Raw genomic sequence first — 11787 nt, 5'->3', positions numbered from 1 at the left:
GTGTTATCTGTAACAAGTACTAGCGTAGATTTAAATTAATTACGTAAACAAATCCTTAAATATACTTAAGTTAATATTATTTATATATATATATATATATATATATATATATATATATATATATATATATATATATATATATATATATATTATATATATATAAATATATATATATATATATATATATATATATATATATATATATATATATATATATATATATATATATATATATATATATATATATATATATATATATATAAATTCGTATTCCTATTTTATATTTTTAATTACATTTATTTAGCTTTACAAGTATAATCTTAATATTTAAAAGTAATTCAGAATCCAGCAGCATTGCCGTTGCTACGTGGATCATAAGCTCCTTCCAGCCTTCCATCAGGATGTCTTACAATTGCTCCTGCATGCCCAAACTTTTCACTAAAAGGAGGCAATAATTCAATAACATGCCCCTTGTTTTTTAAATATTTTATAGTATCTTCGTCAAACCTGTCCTCTATTTTCACTGTAGTTACATGTTTTTGAAGGGTGTCTCCATAAACCCATCTTGGAGTCGATACAGCTTTTTGTAAGTTCAAGCCTTGAACAACATATCTATGAAACAAAGCCGCCTGAGTTTGAGGTTGTCCATCACCCCCGCGTGTTCCATAAACTATTAATCTTCCGTCATTCAATCTAGCGGCAGCTGGATTTAATGTATGGATCGGTTTTTTACCAGGACTTAAGTATAATAAGCTATCTTTATCCAAATTAAATGAAACGCCTCTATTATGCCACAAAATTCCAGTTTTAGGTAAAATGACACCACTACCAAAATCATGATAAACACTTTGAATAAACGACACAGAGAAACCTTCATCATCCATAGCAGCCATCCAAACTGTGTCCCCTGGACCTTTTCCGTTATTTATATTCGAAGCTCTCTCGAGGTTAATATTATTCGCCATTCTAGATATAGCTTCAGGAGTTAATAAAGACTCAGGATTCGTTTTCATGTGAAGAGGATCAGTAATGAATTTATCTCTTATTATAAATGCTTGTTTAGTACTTTCAATTGCTGCATGAATAAATTTTCCTTCATGTTGACCATTAATATTTAATTTCTCTAGAAGTCCTAGTATACTCAAAGATACCACGCCTACCGTTGGTGGAGGTGTATTGAACAAAACTCCATATTTGAGAGGTAATTGCAAAGATTTTTTTCTAATAGGAGTATAATTTCTAAGATCTTCTTTTGTAATAGGCATTCCTACGGCTTTCATTTCTTCTGATATAATATTTGCTAAATTTCCTTGATAGAAACTATTTAAACCATTTTCGGCCAAATGTCTCAATGTAGTTGCAAGATTTTTTTGATAAAACATTTCTCCCACATTTGGTACCTTTCCATTTGGTAGATAAATATTTTTAAATTCTTCAGACGCATTATTTACTTCGATAAATTCAGACAATGCTATTGCATGGGAAGACGAAACTGGGAAACCATTTTCGGCATAATGAATAGCATCGGCAAGCAACCTCGGTGTAGAAATTGTTTGGTATCCTATTTCAGATATGTAATTCAATGCTTCTTGCCAACCACCCACCGTTCCTGCTACTGTTAAAGCTGATTTTGGACCTCTTTGCGGAATACTTTTATAGTTTTTATAAAATTCTTCTGTAGCCGAACTGCCTGCTGCTCCACTGGCTTCAATGACTATAGGTTCTCCGGAAGGTGGAACAATAAGCCAAAAAGAATCTCCTCCAATACTATTCATGTGGGGATAAACAACGGCTATTGTAGCAGCCGCAGCCACCATAGCTTCTATAGCAGTTCCACCTTCTCTTAATATTGCAAGTGCGCTTTCTGTTGCGAGATGATGAGGTGTAACCACCATACATCGGGTTGCAATAGTACTGTAGTCTATTGGGTTACATTTATACATTTTTCACGTATTTCTTGAGGCTCAAACCACGATCTGAAATAAATGTAATACATTAGTTTTTTTTTTAATATTGCAGATTATTAATACTTTGTGGGATTTGGAATACAATTTTAATATTTATAATATTAGTTTTATTTTGTTATCGAGAGAAAATTTTTATATTTAATTTTAAATACTACAAAATTGAAATCAACTTTATTCATACCTCTATGATACAAAATTCGAACGCAACTAAATCTTTGACACAAAAAGTAACTAAAACGAAAACCTTACTGGTAGAGTTTTGTGTAAATTGTCTGAATAAATACCATCTTATCAATGTCAACTATGAAACGACAATCTGTAAAACTAAGATAACCAATCTAATGTCTGATACAAACGGAATAATACCGTGTTTATATCAAACGTATTATAATGTAATGATACGAAGGCTATGTCCTCAGAAATGGTAACACACAAAGGCACAAGGTGTGCATCGCAGAATATGTTAAGTCTACATATATCTGTTTAGTCTATGGTGCTTTCATATCTATAGAGGCCGATTTTTATTTGGCATTAGGTGGATTGTAGTTTATTTTTTCTACCAAAAATAATTATAAAACTTGTAGTGTTTACTATCAAGTTTATACATATTATGCTAGGTGTATTATCTTATTTATATAATAAAATTGTATCTAGAGGATATTTGTTCAGGCATTATATAAAAACTACTCTGTCCTCTACCCAAAGGTTGTCTGGAAGGGATTGCTTAGTGATAAGGCCGCCTTTTGTATCACTTCTCATTAATGTTTACTGTATTTATTATTTTTTACTTGGTGCTATAAAGTGTAAATAAATACGAAATTTATTTACACTTTATATATATATATATATATATATATATTACAGTTATATTGAAGGACTAACTTAAAATCTGGTGTACGTTTCATCTTGATCATCATCACTATATCAGCCGTTAACTGTCTACTGCTGACCTTTTGTATATATTATAAGGGGAGTTTTGCCAGCAATTGCCACGTTTGGCTGGCAGATTGGCAACCGCAGTTAAGCTTTGTGAACTTTTAAGAGGGACGCTGCTGCCTATCCCTCAACCATTAATTTTTCTTAGTCGCCTCTTACGTCAGTCATAGGAAAGTAAGCAGTAACCTATTCTATGCCGGGACCACACGCTATTTAATTGTCTTTCTTACTTGTGAAATCAACGCAAAAATGTAGGAGCGAAAAACATAGCATGAAATGTTATTTTCAATTCTGTAGATGTCACAACAGTTCCCATAAAAATAAGTAGGTCGCGACAAATATCGTAAACATAACATATTTTGCGACATATAATATATTTTGACAAAAAAAAATCAGAGATAAGCTCTTCAAGAACAGCAACCTATTAAATAACCTATGCGATATATTTCATCCTGTAATGTTCATTGTCTTAATCCATATTGACCGTTAACTGTCCACTGCTGAACATAGGCCTCACCCATAAGGCTAGCCAGTAGTTGCCATGCTTGGCGGGCAGGTTAGCAACCACAGTTAGGTTTCAGTGATGTTTTAATAGGTATACAGCTGCCCATCTCTTGACCGTTAACTTTTCTTAGTCGCCTCTTACGACATTCAAGGGAAAGGCAGTGAAAATTAGAAGGATTTGCCTTATTCATTGTATAACGACCCCCCCCCCCCAAAGCCGGGAGCTTTGTACTGTATCTTTTTAATAAAATATAGCCCATGTTACTCTCTCATAAGGTAGTATTCTATAGATGAATTGAGTTTTTAAAATCAATATAGTATTTTTTTCATTTATCCATTATTATCTATTAATTTTCGATACGACCTATATTATTAATGTAGCTTTCCGTAAGTGAAAGGGTTTTTCTAATCGATTGTAAAGTAATCGATTTTAATGTATCCATTACAAACAAACAGACAAGCCTTTCTGCTTTATAATATTAGTAAAAACAGATCTACAATTTATTAATACATATATCATCAATAATCAGGTATACCTGATAGTGGAAAATTCATTATGGTATTCTGCGTAAAATCTACACATTATACATATATATAATCAGATTCTAGATAGGAAAATTCCAATAAAAAATAACCCTAAATATATTTTTAGTTATCATAACACTGATTTTGCAATTCCTTTTGTATGGAACAAAATTCGGTTGAGTCACGAAAATATATCAAATGGAATGAGTCGGAGGATGACTGTGGAGAACTTATTTTTGTATCGTTTCTAATATTAACTATTTCTAAGTAAATAGGTATTAGTAGGGCTTAATATTAAATTATTATTAATCAAATTTCAAAAAAAGGACGCCCTTAATTCATCTATATTGTTTTTTGTAGCTATGTTCACGTAATATAGCTACAGAAAAAAAAAGGTCATAAAAATAATGCGTCGTCAATTCCAAACGGGTGATTACTATCATACCAGTGTTTCTTTTTTTTTATTTTAACATAATTTATATGCTTATTTTTTTTTACAGTACAAAAAATTTTGTGGTTGTGAAGAAAAATCTACTTGTAGATCTTACTACATACATATGTAGATACATATATATCTGTCACGTCAGTCTCCCAATATTTTTTTAATGCAACTTAGAATAGCAAATAAACTGACTGTCCATCTGATGGAAAGTGGTAACGGTCGCCTATAGATATGAGCAGTACCATGCACATATCAGAATATACTGTTTCGCTCATGATACTCTTCATGCGTTGCCATTCCTGAGACCTTAGGTGTTATTCCTCAGTACCCTGTAAATTCACTACCATATCCCACTCTTTAAACCGAAACACAGCCATGCAAACACAACTGCTTCACGATAAAAACGCGAATGGGTCAGAGGTACCCAAGCAAACGATTTTTGTACCAAATCTCCCTCTCGTTCTCTCTCAATATCTGAACAATATAATAAAATTGTTACTAAACAATGTCTGTACATGTGACATATTTAAGAAAAAACACATAAGGAGCATTTAATAAAACCAACTTGCCCAAAAGAAATTGCCGTTTGGTACCAGCATGGAATGTACCACCCCCTTCTATATTATAGATTTATTACTAGAAAAACAAATAATTATAACAGAAAATACAGTAACATTATATATGTATAAGAAATATCTTATATTCGGTAAAAGGAACTGGCTCAGCTGATGCTGTGAGTGTCCCAGTGCAATGTGTACAAATACACAGAACAAGTTTTCAGCCAGTCTCTTTTTTAATAAAATTATTCCTTTTGTGTAAAAAGAAAAATATTAAGGACAGGATACTTTTGTCAGTTTACTATTTTTTTTTTCTTTTTGATGGGTGAAAATGGTATGGTAACCCCGCCTGCGCTAACGGGATACGCTGGCGGAGCACCAGTGAAGGGTGATAGATGAGAATGAAAACAGGTCAGTTAGCCCATCATGATGGATTTATCAGGAATTAACCATGATAGTTTCCAGGGAGAACCGCGAGCAATGGGATTCTTAGTCTCCATTACTAACAATCCCTTTTCCCCTGGTCAGTTTACTATTAATTAAAGCATTTCACCGTCTATTCTTATACGAACGACTTCTTTACATTACACGAAGTTTATTAAAGTTTTCGAACATTTTCTAAAAGAAAATTCAGTGCAATATTGAGCTCGTATCGATATATTGTCTTTGGAGTCAAAATCTTTGCGGAGTTCATATAAATTTTACCGTACGATAGCTTCTAAGGCCGTTACTCGTAAATAAGTATGCGGGTTATACCAAAAATTACTCCCGAGGGAATAAACGCTATAAAATAATACTGATATAATAAACATTTGGGAGACAGTTATTGATGCACAGGGACTGTTCGTTTTCTATGATTACTTTCCTGAACGTACTTTCGAGCGAGTAATGATTACATTATTTAAGAATCGGCACTACCTGCATATTGACGAAACAGGAAAATAAATCTATGTAACCATCTGGATATATCCACATATTAAAATAAATGTATTGTTGTACAACTATTTATAGCATACCTCTGTCCATAATATTGATAAGTATTATAAAAGTTTATAACTTAGCTCCTTTAGTGTTATTTAAGAGTCGGCTCTACGAATTAAATGTGGTGTAGGACAACTCCTCGATAGATACAAACGATAGATTGTAAAAGCACAGGTGGTTTAGAACCATTCCTAATGGCAATCTATAAGAAAGCCTATTTTTGAGCAATAAACAATTAATGGCTGAAATGAGTAAATTAATATAAATCACTATATAGCATCAAACCATATGTGGAAGTAATAAAGAAAAATGCATCGGTTTAAATAAAGCGTAGCATGTAAACAACCGCAGTGTTTCTTTTAAAACATCACCATAGCCTAATTGCTATTGCCAACCCGTCTGCCAAGTGTGACAACTACTAGCAAAACCTTCCTTGGGGGGAAGCCTATGTTCAGCGGTCAGTTAACGGCTGATATAAAAAAACAAATGCAGGCTTTTTTTTAAATAAAAAAACGAGCAAAGTCGTACAAAAATTAAAATTGGAACTCGGAAATAGGGATCATGCGGCAGATGTAAGTTTTATGACCCTAAACGGAATAAACAGTGAAGGGACCTTTCACTAACATTCCACTATTACAGCATAGAATTTATAGCTTCGATTCGTCCGAAACCTTACGAATTAGACCATCCAGACTCGGTTAACGCGATAGTCGAACCATAAACCCTTCGCGATCTGAGGGTACAGTGTACCCGTAAAATATGTTTTAGAGCAACGTATATCGAACCCCCGAGGAGATATAGGCGTGTGTCGATATTGAAAATGAAGTTTTTTGTATGCATTGAGGGTTTTACGGCGGGAAGTGGCGAAGAAAATGACGATAGCGTGTGACGGGTTGACTGTGGATGCTTATGCCTTTATCCGGGGCTGTTGTTCCCTTTTTAAGCGGCTCCCAAAAGAGGGCTCTCGATTCGTCGGTTCATTAATTTTTGACTTGAAAAAAAAGTTGCCAATAGTGCGTGTTAACGCGATATCTTAGGTAAATGTGAACTTTGCTGTAAAAGTAATTCGAGATATTCTCCGATCCAAATGTTCTCATACTACTTTCATCAATATTATAAACTAACTAATATTTATACTTACTAATATTGTAAACTAACTTAAACCCGCGACTTCGTTCGCGTGACCGGAATATGTTCACTGACCGGGATAAAAAGTAGCCTACATCCACCATCCCATATACATATATATATATATATATATATATATATATATATATATATATATATATATATATATATATATATATATATATATATATATACTTATTTTATACAAAAATCCATAGCTCTTAAAAAATAACTTACATGCTAAGTCTTTTACGAATACAGCCAATAACGGATTTTATTTATACAAACAAAAATTATGATTCCAAAGTGAGGCAGGCAAGTTAGAGTGGGTGTAGTAATATAAGCACATGTATGAAAGAAACCATATATAATAGTGAGTGTCCATAAAGTTAAGTTAATTGATATATAAAATAATTAAAATCCATGTTGCTAAAGTTCAGATATTGACAGCAATGATTAAATAATACAAATTCATTGTCACCAATTGTAAAGAGGTATAAATGTATGCGTGGGTGTATGTGTAGTGTGATATAAATAAATGTATAATAGTGTGATATAAATAAATGTAAATATGTAGTGTATATACGTACATGTACATATAGTGCGTGTATATCAAATTTCATAGTGAATAGTTAAACCGTTAAGGCGTTATAAGGTGACAAACAAACAAATACACCCATTATTAATATTCATAATATTAGTCATCATTATCTCAGCCATTATTTGTCCACTGCTAGATAAAGGGCTCCCCCATAGACTACCATAAGGAACAGTCTTCAGCCACCTGCATCCACTGACTTCCTGCAATGCATTTGACGTCGTCACCCCTTTTAGTAGGGGGTTGTCCTACACTGCGTTTGCCCGTACGAGGTCGTCACTCAAGAACCTTTCTTTATAATTCATAATATTAGTAAAGAAGTAAACATATGAAAGTGTTTGTTTGGGGCCTCTTAGCGTCTTAATGAATTAATCAATTACCATGAAGTTTGGTATACACATATATGGAATGGAAAGGTTATGCCCTTTTAGCCCATTAGCTTATGAGCTAATTTTTATCCCGGTTAATGAAGATTTCCCGATCACGCGGACGAAGACGCGCGTAAAAGCGAATAACTAATATTGTTAATCGTTAATTCTAACCTAATATATTACCTAGGGAAGAAAGGGATTGTTAGTAATGAGGTCTAATAGCCCCATTGCTAGCAATATACCCTCTCAGATTGACCTCCACGCGGTTCCCCCTGGAAACTATCATGGTTAATTCTTGTCGAATTAATTATGGTGGGCTAACTGACCAGCATTCATTCTCACCTATCATCTTCCACTGGTGTCTCGTTGATGTATAGCTAGCGCGGACGGGGTTACCATTCCATTTTCACTCACTAAAAAAACGTATTAAAATAAACATTTCTATGTTCTTCTCCCTCCTCAATATCATGTATATCAAACATGACGGTTAGTTGAGCCGTCAAGACACCAAATTTACTATCATATTTATCAAAAGAAATCGGAGTAATTATTAAAATTAGTAATTATTTTTACTTGATATCTACAGTATGTTCATAAGTTCATAAGATTATGTTCCACATAAAAATTATTATTATTTTTAAATAAAAATACATTTAATTTTAAATAAAAATACATTTAATTTTAAATAAAAATTATTTATTTTTATTTTAAATTAAATGACTAGACTGATTTTGTTTATAAATAAAATAATATTTCAGCTTTAATGCACAGTATGTTTATTTGGCGGATTTAATATCGGACGGGGATCTCTAACAGTTAACCATTGGGCGAATCGAAAAATAAGTAGGCAATGCATGATTTTGATAAAATTTCTATTGGATCAATCTGTAAGTAAAAAAAAATTCCAAATCGGTTTACAACTGACGAAGTTATGAGGTAACAAACACAGAAAAAATACAGCTAAATTGAGAAACTCCTTTTTTTCTAAATCGGCTGATAATCAAATAATATGTATAGAGACTGTATCTAAGTATACGTCTTAGCAGCCAGAGTTAAACTTGCCCCTCGGTATATAATGTAAACTTCACTAACTCCATAAAGCTTTGAACTAGGCACCTACAAAGAAACTTGTCTGAAGCCACGAGACAAACAAAATTCTATTTATTTGCTCTACCCGTATAATAGTGTTGCCTTTAAGCGCTCTACGAATAGGTATATGTCTTCGGCTTCTTAGACTCTGATTGTAACTTTGTTAACATAAACTTACTTATGTTTTGATTAATCCACTAAAATGTTATCCGAGTTGAAACAAATATACACTTTTTCTTTTAATGGGTGGCAATGGAATGGTAACTCCGTCTACGCTATCAGTATACACTGGCGGGGCACCAGCGAGGGATGTTAGATGAGGATGAAGCAGGTCAATTAGCCCACCGTGACGAATCTAACAATAAAGCAATCACGATGGTTTCCACGGAGAACCACGAGAAGTACGACCTGACAGAGTATATTGCTAGCCATGTGGTTACTAATCGTCATTATTAACAATCCCTTTCTCCCAATATACCCTTATGCCCATTTGTACACACAAATTGGACGTGATACATACGTATTGAATCATCATCAGAATTATCATGTCTGTCGTTCTATCCTCTACTGAAGCACACATTTCCAACACGACATTAAAAGCTGTGAGAAACCTAACAATAAAATTGTGTTCTTATAAAGATTTAAAATAAAAAAAAAAACTTGTATACGATGATAATTGTGTTCTACGAAAAAAAAACTATTTTAATTGTATTAAAACCAGTTATTTTTATTTAAAAACTAAACTACTGAAGCAACTTTGTTGAAAATTTCTAAAAATTTCTACGGGAGCAATCTGCACGTGTATCCTTCCAGATAAAAAAAGAATTCTTCAAATAGGTTTACAACTAATGAAGTTATGAGATAACGTAATGTACTTCTACAGTATACTTAGAGGAATAAAGTACAATGCGTTTTATTGAATCTCATAAGCATGTCTGTCCCAGACCGCGTGAGACCAGTAAGCGTGACCGTAATCACGGAATATTTGCCCTACCACGCAACAGGACATTTCATGCTGATCAGGCGCCACTCACGAGGGCGCTACGTCTGCTCAATGAGGTAGTAGCGAATTCTAATCTGGACTTATTTCACTGTACTGCCACAGAGTTTCGCAGAGCGGTAACAAATTACGCAGAAATGCATTTTTAATATTTATTTTATATAACATAATTAGATTTTTATTATTATAATTATTTCAATATTGTATTATTGTAATGTTTGATTTTTTATTTTTTAGTGAGTGCATTGGTGAAAACAGTAAAACTCACCAAAAATATGTATATAAATAAATCAATAACGAGGTAACGAACATAAAAAAATACAACCGAATTTAGAACCATCTTTTTTTTTAATCAAATAAAAAGGCACTTATACGAATAGGTGAATAATAGAAATTTGATTTATTTTAAACATTAAGAAAACTGTGCATTTAAAATTTTATTAAAATCGCAAAATAATACATAATTAGAGACTCAACGATTTAACCAATCATTATCCACCTTTAACAGGATTTCAGCATCTATATTTTTTTTATGTTAATAATGAATAGGCAGATAGACGTAGTATGTTTATTCTTCTACTTCCTTTATTCAACGGCAATATGTCGCCATTTTCACGACCATTTCTGCCAGCATCACGTATAAGAGGTTCGTAACTTGAAAATTGTTATTTTCCTACAAGTACACATTACAATCATACTAGACAATTACTCATTGCCCCACCGCGTATTTATGAATTTTCAAACTATGTACAACACTTTAATTAAAATTAAATGTTCACTGTTCCCGTCACTTTTTTCCGTATGTTTAGTATCACGTACACCTGAACTGTATGAACACATCCTCACTTCAACCAAAAGACTAACGATTTAATGTTATGCTTTAACATTAAGTTTTTTTTTAATAATGTACATGCAATGCATGTAAGTACATTATTACTTTTCCTGCTGGTTCCTAAATTAAGTATTTCTGGCGACGTAACACATTCATATATTGGAATTTTAGTACTTACAGCGACATCTGTGTTTTAGTGCTAAAACTAATTATAGTAAAGAGCAGTGAGATGCGTGCACTCCAAAATTGTGAAATTGTAAGCAATAACTTTATAAAAGCAGAATAATGTTCATTGCAAAATAGTTTTAGTCTTTTTTAAACGGAACCTATTGAAAATGTAAAGAAACAGGTTAGAAACAGGTTACAAGATATATTATCATAATCCTTTAGTTATCAAGTATATTCAAGTTTACGACATGGCTTCTATTTTCCAGTCCTTTTCAGAAACTACCATTTTTTTTTTACTAATTATAAAAATGGAATAGTAGCCTCGCCTGCGTTATCCGTATACTTTGACAGGGTACCAGTGACTGATGACAGGTAAAGATAGACAGGCTAGTTAGTCCATCATGATAAATTCACCAGGAATTAGCGAAAATGATTTCCAAGGGGATTCACGTGGAGGTCGGCCTGACGTGCCGCTACTCTCCGTTACAAACGATCTCGTCCCCCAATGCATCATGAGCACGATATAACGAGTTATCTCTTGATTTCGATAAAAAATAGCTTGGGTGCCTCTGTCCCAATCGTGTTTCAACCATAAAGCAGTTGTGTTTGCATGGCTATGTTTCGGTTTGAAGGGTGGTGTGAATTTACAGGGTGCAGAGGAATATCCATGGTACTGCTCATATCTCTAT

The 11787-nt window shown here is 33.1% G+C and overlaps 1 protein-coding gene across 3 annotated transcripts in view; it reads right to left on the bottom strand.

Annotated features, from left to right (window-relative positions):
• Window positions 1-240: 240 nt before the first annotated feature.
• The window catches only part of LOC113513796 (oxamate amidohydrolase proenzyme-like), a 13296-nt gene continuing 1749 nt past the window's right edge, over window positions 241-11787 (bottom strand). For 2 of the 3 annotated variants that reach the window (XM_031910590.2, XM_052903281.1), the window contains exon 2: window positions 241-1976. In XM_031910590.2, coding sequence (XP_031766450.1) covers window positions 339-1943 — 1605 coding nt within the window. In that variant the 5' untranslated portion in view covers window positions 1944-1976 and the 3' untranslated portion in view covers window positions 241-338. Of the gene's footprint in view, window positions 1977-2148; window positions 2298-11787 lie in introns of those variants that run through there. The other variant, XM_026897777.3, reaches the window with a different exon arrangement.

This window comes from Galleria mellonella, unplaced genomic scaffold (genome assembly GCF_026898425.1).
Source record: "Galleria mellonella isolate WM207_F2 unplaced genomic scaffold, CSIRO_AGI_GalMel_v1 utg1386, whole genome shotgun sequence".
In the NCBI taxonomy this organism is placed as follows: Eukaryota; Metazoa; Arthropoda; class Insecta; order Lepidoptera; family Pyralidae; genus Galleria; species Galleria mellonella.
The sequence above is the reverse complement of the archived record's forward strand: the minus strand, read 5'-3'. Positions and strand labels throughout refer to the sequence as shown.